Source organism: Chamaea fasciata, unplaced genomic scaffold (genome assembly GCF_029207755.1).
Source record: "Chamaea fasciata isolate MVZ Bird 193981 ecotype frontalis unplaced genomic scaffold, bChaFas1.0.hap1 SCAF_31, whole genome shotgun sequence".
NCBI lineage: Eukaryota > Metazoa > Chordata > Aves > Passeriformes > Sylviidae > Chamaea > Chamaea fasciata.
The window spans coordinates 960,059-979,560 of record NW_027094116.1 but is presented as its reverse complement, the minus strand read 5'-3'; the positions used below and the strand labels follow the sequence as shown (position 1 = coordinate 979,560).

The following is a 19,502-nucleotide window of genomic DNA, read 5'->3' as shown; positions in this document are numbered from 1 at the left end:
CCTGGCTGGTCCTGGCTGGTCCTGGCTGTCCCTGGCTGGCCCTGGCTGGTCCTGGCTGTCCCTGGCTGGTCCTGGCTGGTCCTGGCTGTCCCTGGCTGTCCCTGTGTGCAGCAAGGGGCAGAGCAGGGCCAGGCTCTGCTCCAGGCCCAGCAATGGCCCCAGAGCCACGGGCAGGGACTGAGGGCAGGAACTGCCCCTGCACAGGAGGCAGAACTTGTGCCCTGGGCAGTGGGCAGCCCTGAGCAGAGCCCAGAGAGGCTGCGGAGCCTCCCTGCCTGGATCTGCCAGACCCATCTGGCCACAATCCTGTGCTCTGGGATGTCCCTGTCTGAGCAGGGCGGTGGCACCAGACGTGACCCACAGCGGACCCACCCAACCCGATCCACGCCGGCATTCTGATTTCATTTGTCCATTTCTGAAAACCTGGCGACAAACCTCGAGCAGCTTTTGCGCTGCACCCGCCAAACCCGCATCCCGGGGCCGGCCGGCACGAAATCAATTAAACAAATTAACACATTAACGCCGCTCGCACGGGAACACCGCCACGGGAGGCCACGCCCTCTGGCCACGCCCACTGTGACACGCCCTCCTAAGCCACGCCCCTCATGTCCCTCAGCGCCTCCCGTAGCGGCCGCGTCATCGCGGGGCTGCGGCGGCGCCGGCGGCGGGGCGGGACCGGCCCCGGCGGGCCCGGTGAGTGCGGGGGCACCGCGGGCCCCTCGGTCACACCCGCGGCCCCCTCGGGGGCACGGCTGAACCCCCCCACTTCCCACGGGGTCGCGCTGCTCCGGCCCCGGCTGTGACCGGGAATGGGGAACGGAGCCCGCGGGCAGCACGTGGGAGGCACCGGGGGGGCCGCGCCGCGCTCCGTCCGCAGCGGCCGCGGCTTGTTTTTATTGAATCTGGAGAGCCGAGGCGTTCTGGTCGCTGATGGATGGCTGTGAACGCACCTTCGGCGTTGTCCGCGTGATTTTTGGTGGTAAAACCACAGAAATCCACGCGTGTTGCTCCGGTAGCACCCGCGGTGCTCCGGGGCTGTTCTGAACCTGGCCCAGTTTCCGTCTCTCCCACGAACGGAGCCCCAGAGCAGCCCCCACAGCTGCCTTGGTCCTTCAGGGATTCTCGGGGTGCCCAGAATTAATGGCAGGTTTTAAAAGAAGCCAACAGCAAGTTTAAAAGAAAAATCAACAGGACATTTAAAAGCATTAACAGAATTCAGTCTTTGTGACTCCTTAATCTTCCATAATTCTCCACAATTGTGTCTGAGAAAGAAGCTTTCCCGTCCCTGCTTTCTTTGCAGCTCAAACTGATGGGAAACCACCGGGCTCGGTTCCCACGTGGGGCGGGATCTCTCCTTGCTGTGCTGCACGTGCCGGCAAGGCGTGTGAAATAGCCAAAAATTCCTCTGCAGGATGAGATCTTCACTCATTCCTGAAATAGCAAGAGTGGGGGGGGGGGGGGGGGTTGTGTTTCCCCGTGTTTATTTTAGTTGAACGAATAAGAACCGACTTTGCAGCGTTCACACCCTCCCCTGTGGGGTTGTTTTCCCACTCCCTGCAGTAACAGGTGGAAATGCTGTTCTCTGCAGGTGAACCAGCTTTGTCTTGCTCAGCTGCAGGTAACCACCAATTCCACTGAAGCAGCAGCTCCTCCTGAGGAGTTAAGGTAATTAATACTCCCTTTGAATGCAACTTATTGTACCCAAGAATTCTCAAAGCATCCTTGTTGGCCACTGTCAGTATTTTCTCCTTGGGAGGTTCTATGAAAAAGGCTTTGGATACCAGCAGAGATGACAAATGTAATCTCTGCTCCACTTTTTGCCTTTATTTGTGCATCACAACTGCTCAAGTGTTTTGTTTTGGGCCTTTCCTCCTGCTGTAATCAGGGATGGCTGAGCAGTAGATACTGGTGAATGATTAGGATGAAGCTGGAGACACAGAAGCACCTTCAGTCTCAGCATTATTCCAGTTCCTTCACAATAATCACTACTGCAGTCCTATATCTCTTAACAGTCAAAATTCCTTTCCCAGTCAATCCCAACAACAGACTGTTCTCCTCACTAGGAGAATGAAATACCTTCCTTTACAAAGTGAAGGGTTTTTTTTTTCTGTTCCTGTCTCTCAGAAAATGCCACATAATTAAAGGAGTAGTTTTTTATTAGTTTTACTCATACTTTATTATTTTTAAAAAATGGACTAGTTTTTATTTTAAACTATTTGTAATTTTTATGTTTTAATGGCATGGTTTTTATTCTATTTTTTTAATAGTTTTTCTTAGGCAAGTAGTGCTGATCAGCAGTCTGTGTCACTGCAGAGCATCTGACACTTGGTCTGAATTATTTGTGTGCCTTGTCATGAGGGTCTTTCAACACAAACAGTTCTCTCCCAGCATAAGATAATCAGGCATAACAAAAGCAACTAAAATATCCACTTCTGTTCCCGCAGGAAAATGCTGAGAAGTCTGCAAGGACTCGCCTGCCGTTCCCTGAAGGTGAGTCCTGTTAGAGCCTGGTGCTATTTCCAATATTCCAACTTTCCCATGGCCTGGAGTGACAATTTACAGCTAAATTTACAGTTCAATTACAGACAATTTACAGTGAAAAGTGAGATTTTTCTTACATTTGTCAGCTAAAACCTTGGTGGCTCCTCTGAGCTGGGGCTGTAAACTCCCATTGTGGGCTAAGGAAAGAGCTGATCCACCATTTCCACCTTTCCCTGAGGGATGCTGAGGTCCTGCACCTTCCATTCACGTGTTTCTCAGGAAACAGGGATTATTCCACTTGCTCTGCATGGCTGGAACGTCCAGAGGAAGAAGCCACCAGCCTCGCACGAAGCCTGTGCTGCTGGTGGGAAGAGTTTTGCCAAAAAACATAGAATCATGGAATGTCCTGAGCTGGAAGGGACCCACAAGGATCGTGGAGTCCAACTCCTGGCCCTGCCCAGACACCCCAACAATCCCAGCCTGTGTTGGGAGCTCCAAAGGCTCCTGGAGCTCCGGCAGCCTCGGGGCTGTGCCCATTCCCTGGGGAGCCTGGGCAGTGCCTGAGCACCCTCTGAGCTGAGAACCTTTTCTTTTATTCATTTTCTGAGCCGAAAAGTGGCTCAGTACTTCAGCTGGGTGTAGTGATACCAGCTCTGCCCCAACTCCCAGCAGCCCCGTGTTATCCAGAGGGCCTCCTTAAACCCCAGAGAGCAGCAGGAGCTCACGGTGCAGGTCTGGAATGGCTTCCTGATGGAGAAGAGTTCCAGCCGTGCTGCCTTTTCCAGGCTTTTCCCCTGGAGCACAGCGATGTGGCCGAGGGTGGCTGCAGCTGCCTTTTGCAGCTCTGGCTGTGCAGTGCTTCCCTTCCCGGGCAGCCTGCGGCAGCAGCTGGGAATTCCCAGAGCCCCTGGAACACACAGGAACAGCCCGGTATTCCCGGGATGTGTGGAACACAGGAACGGCCCGGCATTCCCGGGATCTGTGGAACACGCGGGAACAGCCCGGCATTCCCGGGATGTGTGGAACACGCGGGAACAGCCCGGCATTCCCGGGATGTGTGGAACACGCGGGAACAGCTCCACCTCATGGCTCAGGACTCCCGATTCATCTCCGGGCACCACGTGATGATTCGCTGCCATTTCAGGGATCCCAGGGAGGGGACTCCTGTCCTTTGGCAGATGGAAACTTATCCCGAAATCCACTCCCCGCTCCCGGGGAAAAGGGCGTTGGGAGAGGCTGCGAGGACGGGAGAGCCTGCTGGATGTGCTGGGGGTGGCTGTGCAGAGCTGCACGGGGAGCAGGGAGCTCTGTGGATGTTTCTGGCATTCCAAAGCCCAGGGGCTGATGCTGAGCTTTTGTTCAGGAGGAGGGACCCAGGGGCACCTCGCTGCCCTAAACTCGGGATATAAAATGTTTCAGCGGGGGTGTCCTGAGCCATCTGAAGGCTGTTTGAAATGTGGATTCTCTCCCGGGTGGATTTTGTAAATGGAAGCCGTGATTGATGAAGTGCAAGTCTGGATCTCTGGAGCTCAGGACAGGTGTGAGCAGGGCTCTCCTCTCTGCCTGTGAGAGGAGAGGAGCGATTCCCTGTCTCCAAGCGTTTGGGAGCTGCTTCCACACCCACAGCCCACAAAGGCCGAGTTCCAAAGCACCCGGAGGTTCCAGGAGGTTTTGGGAAAGAGCTGTCCTGCCAAGGCTGCAAGTGACAGTGTAAAACGGTGTCACTGCAGGGGACAGGTGGAGTCATTTACAGATGGGATGTGCTGTGTTGATGGGGAAGAAATAGAAATTTAATGTGTTTGGCTGCAAGACCAGAGGGCTGGACTTCAAGACAGTCTCCTCACGCTTGCATTCTGGCTTCCAGTCCTCTCAGAGAAGTCACGGGGAGCTGCTTGTGTCCCATAGAGGTTCCCGGTCCTGCTGAGCTCAGTTTTGGGCTTTTTAAAACATGAGATTGCTAACACTGGTTTGATGAAGTATCATTCAGCTCAAGGCTGTATCTGGACATCCCTAAAATCTGAATAAGGAGGAAGGAGTTCACCCTTGCTTCATTTTCTCTCACCACTGCACTGGGATAAGGGTTTGTGTGATACCCCTGGGCAAAGCTCACAGCCCTCACACGCTCACCAGGGCCTTGAGGAGGGAATGTGGGATCACAGAACCACGGGATGGACTGGGTTGGGAGGAACCTCACACCACATCCAATCCCACCCCCTGCCATGGGCAGGGACACCTCCCTTAGACCAGGCTGCTCCAAACCCCATCCAACCTGGCCTTGGACATTTCCAGGGATCCAGGGGCAGCCACAGCTTCTCTGTTCAAGGATGTTCAAGGATGTTCAAGGGAAATGAGAGGGACTCTGATTCCAGGCTGGGAGTGACTGAGGGCTGGCATTTTCTAGGTGATCAGGTGACAAGAGTCACCTTCTGTAGTTATTCATGTATTAAATTGGCATCTTTGTGCCTTGCTCAAGGCTGTAAATTGTCACCTCCATGGATTTGAAACTAAACAGAGCCAAACAAGCCATCCTAAAGGATGATTTGGATTTGAGGAGGAAAAGGGCAGCGTGGGAACAAGATGTGTTGGGTGATCTCCCTATTTGCATTGCAGCAGTTTGTTCCAGAGGGTCCAGACTGGTTTAATTCCTTCCCTGACAGGAGGGCAAATGCCCAAATACTGACTCAGTCATCTGGAATGTGGGTAATGCCACTTTCACTGGAGCCCTTGTGGCTTTGCCGTGGCCCCCTGAGGAGCACTGGGGTGGCAGCAGAGCTGTGTCATGCCATGGGGAGCTGAAACAGCTGTCCCTGGCTCTGAGCTTTGCATTCTGCTGCTCTCACCCAGACAGACAAAATAGGAAACTGCTGGCTCTGTTCAGCTGCAACTGGCCCTGTCAATGCTGTGAGGGACTCTCAGCTTCTCCCAGAGCCTGTCTGGAGGATGCACTTTCTAAATCATTGACAAATGTTTGTGTTTTCTTTCACCACAACATAATAAAATGCTTGTCCTGCCACTGCTCACTTTCTTGCCTGTTTTGGCTGGGCTTTGCAGGCAGGCTTCAGCAGTCTGTCTGGGGAAAAATGAATTAATCAGCTTAGCTGGCTGTTTTGGTTTCTCAGCCACGTCTGTATCCTAATGCCGGAGTCTGGATGCAGGGACACAGTCAGGGAAATCAGTGCAGGGAGTGTAATTATAAATATCAAATAGTGGGCAGAGTTGCCGTAATCCCTCGGTAATTGGGGTGATTATGGATTGCTAGACAGCCTGAATTTTCAGGATGCTGCCACTCCTCAGTGCCGGCAGAAACACAGTGGGCACTTCCCAGCACTGAGGCCTTGGTGGCTGGATGTGGGATCTTAAGGAATTTTGTGGGGTAAAACTCAGGTGCAGGGTTTGGATCACTGAGGTGGCTTCAGGTGGAACTGGCTCAGGTGGGAAGGGTTTCAGTGCAGGTATCTAAATGTGAAATCTGGTTCTACAGCATGTGGGGTTTTGTGATGAATTTCCATGCTAATGATGAGCTTTCATTCTAATTGCAATCAGAGTTCAGCTCTGGGTTGCACGTGCCTCGGCGGGAGCACGGAGTGTGAGCCACGAGCGCTCAGAACAGACTCCCTGGGTTGTTTTTCACCATCAATCCTTGGCTGCTGAGAGCTTTGTTGTCTCTTTGCCTTGTTCTCCCCTCAGCTGGACCGTGGCTGTGCCCTCCACACGGCATCCAGGGATGGCCTGAGCTCCGTGTCCAGCCAGGATGTCCCAGCACAAAGGCCCCGAGCAGTTTTCCACACCAGCGAGAGCGACCCGGTGAGTGAGCGAGTGCCACCACTGTCCCTGCACAGGGCTGGGTGTCCCGGGTGCCACCAGGGGCCGTGCTGGGAGCCAGCAGTGCTGCCTGGGGCTGTGCTGGTCCAGGGAAGGGGGTACACACACCTAAACCAGGGATCCAGCCCCGAGGGAACCACGGGGCCATGGCTGTACAGGACAGCTGCTCAGGATGGGGCTGCTCTGCCTGAGAGCTCCTGGGAACAAGTATTGATCCCTTCTCCAGAGCTGCACAGATGAGAGTGTATTGCAGGAGCTGGGACGTGGCTTAGCTTGTCATCAGACCCCATTAATTTCAACTCCAGGGTTATCCTTCCCTGGAAAAGCCTCCCTGAGTTGGCTGTGAAGGAGATAAAAAAACCACACCCCAGATGACCTCAGCACAGCTCTGCGGCATCACAATTCCAGCCTCACACTGGGTCTCAAGCACAAAATGAAGGGGAATAGATGAATGGAATGAGCCTTTGAGGTGCTTCTCTGCTGCCTGTGTAATTGGAGTGTCGGTGCCGATTCCTCCGGGGTCTCTATGGAAACGGCAGCGGGAGATGATCTGCCGCACGTGACCCGGTGTCTCCATGGATTGCACAGCACAGGCCAGATGGCCACCATTGTCCCCACTGTCCTGTGCCTGCCTTTTCGTTGCCAGGCAACTGGCTCTGGCATTCTGACTTGTGCCTGAGCTTTGGCACAGCTTTGGCCGGCTCAGCCCTCCCTGGGCTCACTGGGTCACTCCAGCAGCAAAGCCTGGCGCTCCCCAGCTCCTGCACCAGACAATCCCATTTGAATGGCGCTAAGAAAGCCACTAAACACAAAATTTTCCGTCGGAGTTCTTGTATCCTTCCGTTAGCAAAGCTCCAAGTGACTAAATGTGAGGATAAAGACACTCACCCACATTACGTGGGAGAGTGAAGGAATTTGCTCAAAGTCAGGGATGAAGCTGGGAATGAAAATGGGCTCTGGAGTCCTGCTCTTCTGTTTGAGTCATGTTGGTCTATGTCCAGCATGTGCAGAACTCCAGGGAATCCACAGTGTGAAATAAGGTTGGGAAAAGCCTCCAGTGTCACTCCATAGCTCTCCTCAGGTGACGCCTCCTTTCAGCAGGGCACCTCTTGAGCAGGCAGGATTTAACATTTTCCCCCTGCTGCAAAGATTTCCTGAGCAGCGAACCCCAGTTTGGCAGCTCCAATAGCTCAGCCCTTTGCTGAAGTTACCAAATGGTTTCTTCCTAGAAATCATTCCTTGAATCAGGAGTTCCTCAAATCCTGCACCTGTGCCAAGGCAAACCTAAGAGTCCAGGATACCCTGGCCTATCCTGGGAGAACCTTTCCTAGGGAGCTGTGGAACAGGGGGTGGTTGGTGTGTGGAAGGGGCAGAAGGTGAGAGCAGAGGTGTGTTTTGTGCTGAAAGGCTGCAAATCCGGTCTGAAGAAGGGAAGGGAGACTTAACAAGAATCCTGGGGGCAGAAAATTCATGGATATGCAACAGAGCTACCAGCAGTGGTCCATAAAAGGCCCATCAAGAACTGGGAAAAGCCAAATATTCCTGGCCAAACCGGCAGAAGTCAAACCTGCACATAAAAATGCTTGCACATAAAACAAAGAAAACTAAGAAATGGTTATATTTGTTGTTGTGCATGCCAGTTTTTATATACAGCAAGAATAAAGAGGAGGATATTTTTACTTTAAATCCGTGGAAAAATGCAGAAAGCAGAGCAGGACAAGATCTGAGCTTCAAAGATTAACACAGAACTGCTAAAAGTCACACAGGAAGGACTGCAGAGTAGTCTCTATTTACTGTCCTAATTAGACAAGACATAAAAACAGATGACTTGAGCAACAGGAAATAAGTAAGTGCTTCGCAGGTATTGCATGGCAGGAAAGGAGAATGATGAAGGGAAAAAGCAGGCATGAAATCCTCAGATCCCAGTGACAAGAGCTTCTTGCTGTCATTATGGTGAGAGCTGCAGGTAAACACCAGAAATAAGTGCAGCAGGATTCAAGTCCAGTGGAGGAGTAGCCCTGATCCTTGAGGTCACCACAAGGGACTGGAAATTATTGCCCCAGAAAAGAGATTCTGAGTTTTTAAGCTTCCAAACCCAGTAACCAAATGGAAATGTGGGAATTATTCCTGGGAGGCAGCAGCCCTGGGCAGAAAACATCGTTTTGTCACAGAAGAAAGTGAAGGTGACAGCAGTGGGTAACCCAAAGTGGTGTTAAGGTTTGGGGGGTCTGGTGAAAGGGGAGGTAAATTCATGGAGCACAGGGCCGCTGGTGCCCCCAAAACACCACAGTTCATACATGAGCTCAGGGAATCCCTTCACAGTTTAGTGCCAGGTGGGATCTCCTTTCTTTAGCCTCCTCCGAAGCACCTGCCAGCAGTGTCCTGACCCCACCATTCCTGCTTCATCTTGCTCTGCCTCCCAGTAAAGACAGTGTGACTGTGTAAGTGCCTGTGACTGAGCAGAGCATTGCCTCCCTGTCCCACCCTCCCAGGCCACCTGTGTCCTGGAAAGAGGCATCACCAGTGGGACAATTCCCATTTTCCCTTCCAGGCCAAGCACACGGAGCAGCACGAGGGTCGTCTGTACAACATCCCCCTGGAGGAGGTGAAGGCTGTGTTCCCCCATGGGCTGCCCTATCGCTTCCAGCAGCAGGTATTCCAGCTTGGAGGGAATGCACTCAGCTTGCCCAGGGCAGCTGTAGCTGCCCCTGGATCCCTGGAAGTGTCCAAGGCCAGGCTGGATGGGATTTGGAACAGTGGGGGGTAGTGGAAGAGGGTGGGATGTGATGGTCTTTAAAGTCCCATCCAAACCATTCCACAACTCTGTGTGGGAAGAAGCAGATCCATTTGAGACTGTGATGTTTTCCTGTTGGAATGAGAGAGAACAGGAGTGCAGTTATTCCTGGCCCTTACTGTTGTTTTCAACATCTACAAGAGATGAGTCAACCACCCAGAGCAGCGGCAGAAGAGTTTGAGGGTTCCACCTCAGGCAACCTTCATTGCAGTGTTTTTCATCTCTAACATCCAAGCACATAATGAACTGCAGAAATACTTTCCATGGCTCTATTTCTGCGTGAAACCGGCTGTCTCATGAAATAAGTTTATATCTGCATCAAAACAATCTTGGCTCCTGATTTGTGTGGTGGGGCAGATGGAGCTGTGCTGGGCTCTGCCTGAGTCAGGAAGAGATTCCTTACCTGTGCATATCCAGGTCCCTGGTTTGGATTCATGGACAGGCCAGTCACCCACACCCCAGTCAGTGGGAAGAGGGTGGAACAGCTGATCCAGAAAACCCTTTCCAGGCACAGGAAGGAGCTCCCCCTTCATTGAGGGGAAGCAGCGCTTGGCCGACCCTGTGGGTGCTGCTGGGCAGAGAGGGCAGAGCTGGGGGTGTGGGGAACCTCCAGGCAGGGGTGGAGCTGGGCTGGGGGCAGCTGTGCTGGGCCAGCTCGTGGCAGCTTGGTCACATCTGCTCCTTGCTCAGATCCAGACCTTCAACGAGGCGCGTGTGATGGTGCGGAAACCGGCGCTGGAGCTCCTCGCTTGCCTGAAGGGCTCCAACCTTGCCCACCCTGCTGTCAGATACGTGATCTGTATCCTTTAACTGGAGGGTAGAATGAAGAGAAACACAATTTGTGCAGGTGAGAGGGTTGTTGTGAGCCTGAGCTGGCTTAGTCTCCAGGAGGTGGTTGTGCTACGTGGTCTGTGGGTACTGCAGGGACTCGAGGCACTTCAGGAAATTTTTGGATACCTTGATTCCAACTGATGGCACAGACCTACAGACAGGGTCAGCACACAGGGCGTGGGGCTCCTCAGCTCTGCTCCGTGGGGTGGGGGACGGGGAGAAGGAACTCTCTGGGTTTGCTGAAATGCCATCCTTGCTTTGACGAGCTCTGAACTCCCTTTATGCCCTTTCTGAAGGAATCACAATCAAGTACAAACTGAAGTGGTTTTTCAGAGACTTTCCTTGACAGTCCTTGTTGGAGATGGTGAGAGAGGAACAGGGAAGACCATGACCCTGTGCCACGTGGTTCACTACTGCTCCAGGCAGGGCTGGCTGGTGCTGCACATCCCGGATGGTGAGAAAACCAGGGCTCTCTTACCACACCACACACCAAAAGAAGCTGCCTCAGGAGCTGTAGGATAGCACACCCACAATCTGTCCTTGTTTTTCTGTAGTGGAGAAAGCTCATAGAACAAAAAAAAAAAAAAAAATCCCTAAATAAAATAGAGCACAGTTAGTTATTTTCACCTGCTCACACGTCCTTTGGGTCAGTCTGGTTTTCTCCATTGTTAATGAGCACGGGCAGAGATCGTTTGGGGTCTGTGTGCCCTCCTCTGATCCCAAGGGAGAGTTCTCCAGTAAGGATGGAGCTGTATCCACCTCTGGGGTCCCAGCACAGGAAGGACCTGTTGAAATGAATCCAGAGGAGGCATGAAGGTGATCAGAGGGATCAGGGGAGCAGCTCTGCTGTGAGGAAAGCCTGGGAGATTTGGGGTTGTTCAGCCAGGAGAAGAAAAGGCTCTGGGGGGTTTACCTAATTGTGTCCTTCCAGGACCTAATGGGGCTACAATAAAAATGGAGAGAGACTATTTACAGGGGAGTGGAGGGACAGGACAAGGGGGGATGGCTTCCCACTGCTAGAGGGCAGGGTGAGATGGGATATAGGGAAGAAATCCCTCCCTGTGAGGGTGGGGAGGCCCTGGCACAGGGTGCTCAGAGAAGCTGTGGCTGCGCCATCCCTGGAAGTGCCCAAGGCCAGGCTGGACAGGGCTTGGAGCAACCTGGGAGAGTGGAAGGTGTCCCTGCCCATGGCAGGGGGTGGGACTGGTTGATCTTTTAGGTCCCTCCCAACCCAAACCGTTCTGGGATTCTGTGACTTTCCTTACCAGAGCTGCAGAATAAGGACAAGCAACACAAACACCCCCACCACCTCCACCTCGTAGCATTATTTTGACTAAAAAAAAAAAAGAAAATTCAAAACAACTGTTTTATTTTGCTCACAGCTCATCTCTGGGTGAAGAACTGCAAGGAGCTTTTGCAGTCTTCCTACAAGAAAGACCGGCTGGATCAGCCTCTGCAGGCCTCTGCCTGGCTCATGAACTTCAAAAGCTCCAATGAACGTTTCCTGCAAGAGGTTTGTGGCTGCAAACCCCACCCACTGCCCCTCAGGTGCTGCAGGAAAAGCACTTTAGGTCCCCTCTGTGGGGATGGCTGCTGGTGGTGGATACTTTTCCCAGATTCCACAATCCAGCCTTGCTTTGCCTCCTTTCTTCCCCAGTCTAATAATAGTTTTCTTCCCACAGATTAAAACACAAAAAAAGTACATATGGGGCAAACAAGAAAGCACAGAGGAGGGCAGACCTTTGGGGGAAGTGGTGGAGCAGGTAAGGAACAACCACTGCTGCTGGTGTGGTTTCACCTTGTAGCAGAGGAGCCCATCACTGTGTTTGTGGAACAGATTGCTCCTCAAGACCTCAGAGATGTGAGTCCTGGGAAATAGGAGGTGTCTCCCTATCAACAAAAGATGTTGTGGAGGCTGTGGCAGATCCGTAAAGAAAATTGTACAGAGAATTTGGATAGAAGACAAAGTTAGAATCTGAAATCCCCTTGTTTGGATGCTCAAACTGCTCCTTGGATAGGAACAAGGAAGTTCTTGACCGTAATTTTGTCTTCCCCTGAGGAAGGGCAGCCCCAAAGTCCCCAGCATCACCCCTTAGCAAGAAATGCAGGCTGAGCTGTGTGCCTTGTGCTCCCTGCAGGGTCTGGCTCGTGTCAGGAGCGCCAGTGACGCCGTGGGGGTGGTGCTGAGGGAGCTCAAGCAGCAGAGTCACCGCGGCTCCTTCCGGCTCCTGGTGGCCGTGGACGGCGTCAACGCGCTCTGGGGACGGACCACGCTGAGGAAGGAGGACAAGAGCCCTGTGAGGATGATGCTTTCTTGGGGCTACCTAAAAACAGGCGGGGCAGAATGAAGGGAATAAAAAGTGGTTGTATTTGTTGAAGGGCCTTCAGGTACATTTTGGGCAGACAAAGTTCCCCCCCCACCCCGAGGGCTACACTCGAAACTGGATGATGGGTCATGGGTTTTCACACTTTTATAAGTTTGGTCTTTTGTTTTACATCTCTCAGGGCCTGAGGCAGTGAGGTGTCCCTGTTTCCCTTGATTTCAGGTCTGACCGAAATGGGAAAGCAGCAGCTCCCACTATGTGTGGAGTTTAGAGTTCTACACTAAAGAATTGCAGGATTACAAATCTATGAAAAACACAAAAGCTGAAATCCTAAGGCATCATTCCCCCCCTCATCATTCCCCCAGAGCTCTGCCCTGGGGACCCCCCTGATTCCTGCTGCAAGAGGGAGCAGGGAGGGCGTTTGGTTCTGTTTTAGTTCTATGGCAATCCCTGAAAATGTTCATTTGGCTTCAGAGGGGCCTGAAGGGTTTGTATTGTGCTACAGACAATTTTTACTGAATTTTTACTGTCTCTCCCTGAGACAGAAGTGCAGGTGGGTGTTGTTGGAGAGGCAGGGCCTGGGTGTTGCTCAGTGCAGCATGACTCAGGCTCGATGCTGCAGGGCTAAGGGAAAGCAAAGAAAAAAAAATGTGCCTGAAGGATACAAATGATGCTGCCAGCGCGATTGGAAGGAGGGGAGGGGAACTGGTGTCTCAGACAGAAGCTGCTGGCAATAAAAAAGTGATGCAGAAAATCTCCCCCAGGTTTCTCCAGAGGAGCTGACGCTCGTGCACAACCTGCGCAAGATGGTGAGGAACGATTGGGTGAGTTCCAGGCTCTGCCTTTGGCTGTGTCACTCCAGCAGTTAAAGCTGCCACAAGCCCAAAGCTACGAGTCCAGCACTGCTGAAGGAGAGCACCGGCACAGCATCAGTGTCTCATCGGTGTTTGTGACACCACCTGAGGAGAATGGGAACAGGTCAAACCTGTAGCAGCATTTCCTGATTCCCCAGCCAAGCTCCAGTGTAGGACCCTGAGCTGGAGGTGTTTTGACAGCCCTTGGGACAGTTTGGGTTATGATTTTTTTAAACTAATGAGAACTTCTGGTTTCTGAACATTTTGCTGTAGGAGGTCAACTCCTCCCGCTGCTTTTTCAATCCCCTGGATGCTCAGAGTTAGAACGAGTAGGCTTCAGATTTAAAGGCATATAGGAAATTCCTTTTTAAAGTGTTTCACTTGTTTGCATAGAAAACCAGTTATAGGTAAGAAAAGTTTTAATACCAGCCCTGGAAACAAGAGCTGTACATTTTCCCTCTGCTCACATGGACTTGGAGCAGCCAGGATTAGTGTGGTCAGGAGCATTATGAAAAGTTAATCTTGTAGAATGTTTGAAGAATCCAGATCCCAGAATGGGATCTTAAAGCCCACTCAGTCCCACCCCCTGCCATGAGCAGGGACATCTTCCACTGCCCCAGGTTGCTCCCAGCCCCGTCCAACCTGGCCTTAGACACTTCCAGGGGTCCAGGGGCAGCCACAGCCTCTCTGTGCACCTTGTGCCAGGGCCTCCCCACCCTCCCAGCCAGGAATTCCTTCCCAAAATCCCATCTATCCCTGCCCTGTTACTGTGAAACCACCCCCCCTTGTCCTGTCACTCCATCCCTTGTCCCCAGTCCCTCTCCAGCTCTCCTGGAGCCCCTTTAGGCCCTGGCAGGGGCTCTGAGCTCTCCCTGGAGCCTTCTCCTCTCCAGGTGAGCACCCCCAGCTCTCCCAGCCTGGCTTTAGGGCAGAGGGGCTCCATCGTGGAACCTTCGTGGGCACCTCTGGACTTGCTCCAGCAGCTCCATCCTCCAAGAAGACGCCTCAGGGGTTGATCCTGAACCAGCACTTGGTTTGCAGCTAACAGGATTTTTATTTCTGGTCTGCCTTCCAGAGTGGAGGTGCCATTGTGACCACCCTCAGCCAGACTGGCTCGCTCTTCAAACCCAGCTCAGCCTACACTCCCCAGGAGCTGCTGGGAAAGGTGAGTCATGGCCTCTTTGGGGTTTTTTCCCCTCTTCACATTGGGAAACAAACAGAAATCTTGGTTGGTGACCTGGTTCTGTTCAAGGGGACGCTGTTCAGGGTCTCTGTGGATCACACACACCTTTGGGTCAGCAGTGCCCTGGCAGCCAGGGGAGCCAACGGTGTCCTGGGGTGTGCCAGGCACACGGGCAAGGAGGGAATTGTCCCTGCTCTGGGCTGGGGCGGCCTCACCTCGAGTCCTGGGGGCACTTTGGGCCTCACGATCTATGAAAGGTCTGAAGCTGCTGGAGAGTGTCCAAAGGAGGGACACGAGGACGGTGAAGGGTCTGGAGGATGAGGAGCATCTGAGGGCGTTTGGTCTGTCCAGCTGGAAAAGAGGAAACTGAAAGGAGACCTCGGGGATCTGCAGCTGCTCAGGAGGGGCAGTGGAGGGGCAGCTCCGATTTCTGCTTCCTGTGAGCAGGACAGGACCCAAGGGAATGGCTGGAGCTGTGTCAGGGGAGGGTTGGGCTGGGTGGCAGGAAAAGCTCTTCTCTCAGAGGGTGCTGGGGCTCTGAACAGGGAATGGTCTGAGCCCCAAGGCTGCCAGAGCTCGAGGAGCATTTGGACAGAGCTCCCGGGCACAGGATGGGATTGGTGGTGTCTCCAGGGCAGGAGTTGGACCGGGTGATCCTTGTGGGTTCCTTCCAACACTGGGTATTCCATGACTCCACGACTGAGCTCTGGTTGAGCTCCCAAGGAGTCTGGGCCATGTCCCCACACTGACCCCGACTGATCTCCCTTCCCAGGAGGGGTTCGACGCCTTGGACCCCTTTGTGCCCATCCCGGTCCCCAACTACAGCCCGAGGGAGTTCGAGAGCTGCTACGGCTACTACCTGGAGCGCAAGTGGCTGCAGCACGAGAAGGGTCAGTGCCCGGGGAGGGGGCAGAAACCGGGGCTGTGCCCGCCCTGCAGTGTCCGGGGCCGTTCCCTCCCTCCATTTCTCCCTCAACCCCTCCATCTCTGTCTCTCTCTCTCCCTGGCAGCGCACACGGAGGACGGGAAGGCCGAGCTGCAGTTCCTGAGCGGCTCCAACCCGCGGCAGCTGGACCGGCTGGCGGGGCCCCTGTAGCGCAATAAAGGCTCCGTTGTCCCGGTGTCCGTCTCTGTGTCCGTGTCCCGCGCGCGTGCCCGGCGCCGTTCGCGTCCCCGCCCGTCCGGGGCGGGCCCGGCCGTGACGCGCTCCCGGTTCCTGCGGCGGGGCCGCGCGGCGATGCCGGGGGAGGCGGTCACGCTGCAGCTCGGGCACTACTCGGGCTGCGTGGGCGCGCACTGGTGGGGGCTGCAGGTGCGGGGCGGGGGCTGCGGGACGGGAGCGGGGTCGGGCCGGGGCCGGGGCCCGCTCTCATCTCCCCTTTCCCCCGTTCCCCGCAGGCCGCGACGCTGCGCAGCGCCCCCGAGCCCGCCGAGCTCCGCGCGGCCGCGCTGCTGCGCTTCGGGCGGGGCCCGGGCGGCACCGAGACCCCCACGCCGCGTCTGGTGGCGCTGGAGCTGAAAGGTACCGCGGGCCGGGGGGCCGGGGCGGCGCCGGGCGGCCCCGCCGTGACCGGGCTCTCTTTGCAGGCGGCGTGGGCTCGCTCGGACCCGACGGGGCGGGCACGGAGCCGCCGGTGACCTGGTGAGTGCTGGGCTGGACGGGCGGAACGGGCAGCGGACGGTCCCCCGCAGCCGCCGCCGCTTTGTGTCGCAGGGACGGGGCCGTTGCCGATTACCGGGACCGCGCCCCGGCCGGGGACTGCGCGCCGCGGGACACCGGGAGCCGCAGGGTGAGCGCGGCCGCGGGACCCGCACCGCTCCCGGCCCGGGACACGAGCGGGGACGAGGCGGAGCGCCCCGTAACCGGGATTGTTCCCGTAGGGAGACGCTGCCGGGGACGGGAAGGGAAATCCCGGTGCTGCGAGGCCAGGTTTGTGCGGGTTCGGTTCATTCCCGGGGATCAGAGTGAAAAAGGCAGAATTCCCTGGTACCTGCCGTGGTACGACGTGTTAATGAACAAGGAGAAGGAAAACTATGGGATAAGACTGCTCGGCCTATAGAGAGCTGGGTCAGAGCAGCAAACGGGCTAAAAAACCGGACAAGTTAAAAACCTGATTTCTGCATCCACAGGGATGCTCAGAGCTGAAAGGACCTTTGCTCTCCCATCTGTCTCCCTGCAGGTGCAGCTCCTGCAGGGTCCCAGGACGCTCCCTCGGTGCGGCTCTGGTCCGATTACCTCAACGTGCACCTGCACCCCAAGAGTGTCTACGTGATCCGGCAGTACCTGCACGATGGGTACGCCCAGGGGTCTGGTCCAGAACCCAGAACAGGAGCTGAGCTTTGCCTTCAAGGATGAATAAAAGGGATCAAATAACCCCTCTTTACCCCTTCTTCCCTTAGGGACTGCGGTTGTCTGGAAGCCTTTGGGCAAGGTGAAAGTCTCCTGCAGGACCCTGCCTGCCTCGAGGAGCTGGAAGATCGGCTGCACTTCTATGTTGAGGAGTGTGATTACCTTCAGGTTCACACCTTATCCAAGCTCCCTTTGCTTTCAAGCAGCTTTCTGCTCAAGATGAAGCAGAATCTGAGATGCTGCCATTGTCTCCCACAGGGGTTTCAGGTCCTCTGTGACCTTCACAATGGATTCTCTGGAGTTGGTGCCAAGGTGACAGAGTTGCTCCACGATGAGTATTCACAGAAAGGGATCCTGACCTGGGGCCTGACTCCAGTCCCGAGTACTGCGGGAGTGAGTAAACAGTGGGGAGAACCAAGAACAGGTGCCCAGCCTGGGTTTGACAGGTTCTTGTCTGCTCTTTAAGATTCCAATGGTTGGATTTTTTTCCCCCAGGACCCTCAGAACAGTTTTTACAGACTGATGAACATGGCCCTGGGCATTGCCCACCTCTCTCGTCACAGCTCTCTCTTCTGCCCCATGTCACTCAGTGGGAGTTTGGGAATCAAGCCAGAACCTCCTGTGACGTTTCCATACATAAAATACGAGGTAAGTCCTGGATTGGGATCACCCACCGTGGTTGGCTTTGAGCTTTGTGCAGCTTTACCCCTCTCAAAGTGTTTCCTGTTTTTCACGGTGCTGTTCTGCTCAGCAGAGACCTTTCCCTGCTTTTTCACTGGGACTTAGCTGCCAACTTTTGATTTCTGTAGTTTTCTTCCTACTTTTGAAAATATTAACACATTTCCTTGGCCACTGTGATTTCTGGTGGGGTGCTGCCTGCAGTGTTGGCACTGAAGAAAAGGCTTTACTACTTTATTCTGCGTGCTCAGAGTAACTCCAGCCTCGCTGGAGCCCAGAGGAGCCAAAGAAAGATAAGGAAACTGGCACCAAAGCATTTGATAGCAAACAGCTGGGCTGGAGCTACTGTTACACACTGGCTGCTTATCCCAACCCTGACTTAACTGTTCAACACCTCTTTCAAAAGCACAAGTTACAGTCTGGTTAAGTTAAATACACAAAACTGGCTTAAGGAAGAGGTGACTGTCCTGTAATTCCTGCATTTGTCTCCTCCCCAGGCCTCCCTGAACTACCACAGCAGCGCGATTTTGGCAGCAGCGCTCGACACCCTCACGGCTCCCTACAGGCTCTGGTCCTCCCAGGGCTCCATGGTGCACTTTGCTGACTCCCTCACCTTCTCTGGGAGGAAGGTGAGGGCACCTTCCAGCTGTGCTGCAGCTGTTCTGCACACCCCGCTGCCGGGAGCACGTTTCAGACTCTGCTCTGTCACCGACTCCAGGTCGTGGCTGCGTGGGCAGCTCTTCCCTTCCCTGCCTTACCCGGCTCCTCGCTCCCCGACGTCTTGAGTGCCCACCAGCAGGACGTGCCCTGGAAGCTTCTGTCCTCGGGGAGGGAGCAAAAGGTCAGCTGCTGTTTTGCTCAGTCTGTTGTGCTACGAGGAATTTGCCAAGAGAAACCCACCAGGTAAATCAGCATTTGAACCGCACTTCTGCAGGGATTCCTCACTGGAGGCATCCACGCTCCCTCCATTTGGAGAGCCAGCTGAAGGGAGGAGCAGTCTAGTGACTCAGTGCTACTAATTTTGGAGCAAAAAAGCTGAAAAGCAGCTGAGGCAGTGATGGTTTCAGGCTGGAAAACCCTGGATTTCCTTTGCAGCAGCTGCCCGGGCCAGCCCCGGTCCCCCCTGCACAGCTGTGAGAGCCCTGAGCAGATGCTCCAGCAGTTCCTCCACACCCAGTTCCCCGGAGCCCTCAGGTGGGTACAGGCAGGGGGTGGCTGGTTTAGAACAGGGAACAGTTGAGGGAGCTCTGGGTAACTTTATTCATCTCCTCACAGCACATCCCACGTGCTCCGGCAGCCCTGTGACACCCGGCCTCCCTTCCCCCAGTTCTTCTCTCCTCTGCTGACCAGACAAGGCTTCCTCCTGGACAAAGCTCAGGGCTATTCCTCAGGAGGTAACAAATGCCCCTTAAACTCTGCAACAGAGGGATCAGGGCCTAACAGAGGTAAAAATTATTAATAACCAACTAACCCAGTGCGGAGTGTTGGAGGGCACAAGTTGTGAGCGTGGAGCAGCCGAGTTCAAATAAGGCAAACTGCTCGTGAAGTAGCACAGGGCAGGGACGGGGATTGAGGTGGGTGTTTGAGCCGTGCTGTGTCTGTGACCCCGCAGGTGTGCAGAGCATTCCCGTGCTGGCAGCCCTGCAGAGCTCCCCCGTCCTGCACTCGCTGCTCTCGGGGCTGTGCCGGGAGCTGCGGGCGCCCAACGTGCGGCGCTGGAGCAGCTTCTTCGCAGCCGGCGTGGAATACGACGACTTCCAGGAGGCTCTGGAGGAGCTAAAGACCCTGTCCCAGTGCTATGAGACAGGATTTGGAGCATCTGAGGATGAAGCAGACTCAGACTAACCCACCTTAATTATTGGGGGAAGGGAGAGTGGCTTTAAGATCACTCCCAAAATAAAGGGAATGGTTTTGGAGACGGCCCGGCTGCTGCTCTCTTCTCATTTCACCAAAAATCTTCTTACTTCTGGCCCAAGTTCTCCAGCTAGTCAACAGTTGTGTTGCAGAGGAGGAAAGCTGCTGTTTGGGGGCTGACTTTATACATTTTGGTTGGGTTTCTTTGACTGTGCAAACTAGATTTGCTCTGCCTGTTCAAATAAACCCGCACAATAAATAGAGTTCAGACTGTAACTATCTCACATACAAGCTCCAGAGAAGGGGCTCGACCTGGAGGGGAGTTACATCA

At 54.4% G+C, this 19,502-nt stretch overlaps 2 protein-coding genes across 3 annotated transcripts; both read left to right on the top strand.

The window, feature by feature from the left end:
* The first annotated feature begins 624 nt into the window (after positions 1-624).
* On the top strand, positions 625-15,410 carry DAP3 (death associated protein 3). The gene is made up of 14 exons (XM_066206858.1): positions 625-693; positions 1,589-1,665; positions 2,445-2,490; positions 6,169-6,285; positions 8,855-8,956; positions 9,788-9,896; positions 10,290-10,382; positions 11,311-11,441; positions 11,611-11,691; positions 12,067-12,225; positions 13,017-13,076; positions 14,182-14,271; positions 15,062-15,179; positions 15,300-15,410. The coding sequence occupies exons 3-14, from the start codon at positions 2,449-2,451 to the stop codon at positions 15,383-15,385; spliced, it is 1,188 nt and encodes a 395-aa protein (XP_066062955.1). The 5' UTR covers positions 625-693; positions 1,589-1,665; positions 2,445-2,448; the 3' UTR covers positions 15,386-15,410.
* A 103-nt stretch (positions 15,411-15,513) lies between these two features.
* Positions 15,514-19,233, top strand: MSTO1 (misato mitochondrial distribution and morphology regulator 1). 2 transcript variants are annotated; one of them, XM_066206787.1, is made up of 14 exons: positions 15,514-15,601; positions 15,688-15,811; positions 15,877-15,931; positions 16,004-16,079; positions 16,171-16,219; positions 16,470-16,584; positions 16,690-16,807; positions 16,898-17,032; positions 17,135-17,287; positions 17,815-17,946; positions 18,036-18,220; positions 18,416-18,511; positions 18,593-18,711; positions 18,930-19,233. In XM_066206787.1, the coding sequence occupies exons 1-14, from the start codon at positions 15,527-15,529 to the stop codon at positions 19,160-19,162; spliced, it is 1,665 nt and encodes a 554-aa protein (XP_066062884.1). In that variant the 5' UTR covers positions 15,514-15,526; the 3' UTR covers positions 19,163-19,233. The 2 variants fall into 2 exon arrangements, with proteins under 2 accessions (XP_066062884.1, XP_066062882.1); XM_066206785.1 differs by having other exon boundaries at positions 18,413-18,511.
* The last annotated feature ends 269 nt before the right edge of the window (positions 19,234-19,502 follow it).

Coding starts and splice junctions, on each gene's coding strand:
- MSTO1 (XM_066206785.1), top strand. CDS start 15,527: ATGCCGGGGGAGGCGGTCACGCTGCAGCTCGGGCACTACTCGGGCTGC. Junction 15,812..15,876: donor GGTGGCGCTGGAGCTGAAAG/GTACCGCGGGCC, acceptor CTCTCTTTGCAG/GCGGCGTGGGCTCGCTCGGA. Junction 17,033..17,134: donor CAGTCCCGAGTACTGCGGGA/GTGAGTAAACAG, acceptor TTTTTCCCCCAG/GACCCTCAGAACAGTTTTTA.
- DAP3 (XM_066206858.1), top strand. CDS start 2,449: ATGCTGAGAAGTCTGCAAGGACTCGCCTGCCGTTCCCTGAAG. Junction 12,226..13,016: donor GGAAGGAGGACAAGAGCCCT/GTGAGGATGATG, acceptor AATCTCCCCCAG/GTTTCTCCAGAGGAGCTGAC. Junction 15,180..15,299: donor GTGGCTGCAGCACGAGAAGG/GTCAGTGCCCGG, acceptor TCTCCCTGGCAG/CGCACACGGAGGACGGGAAG.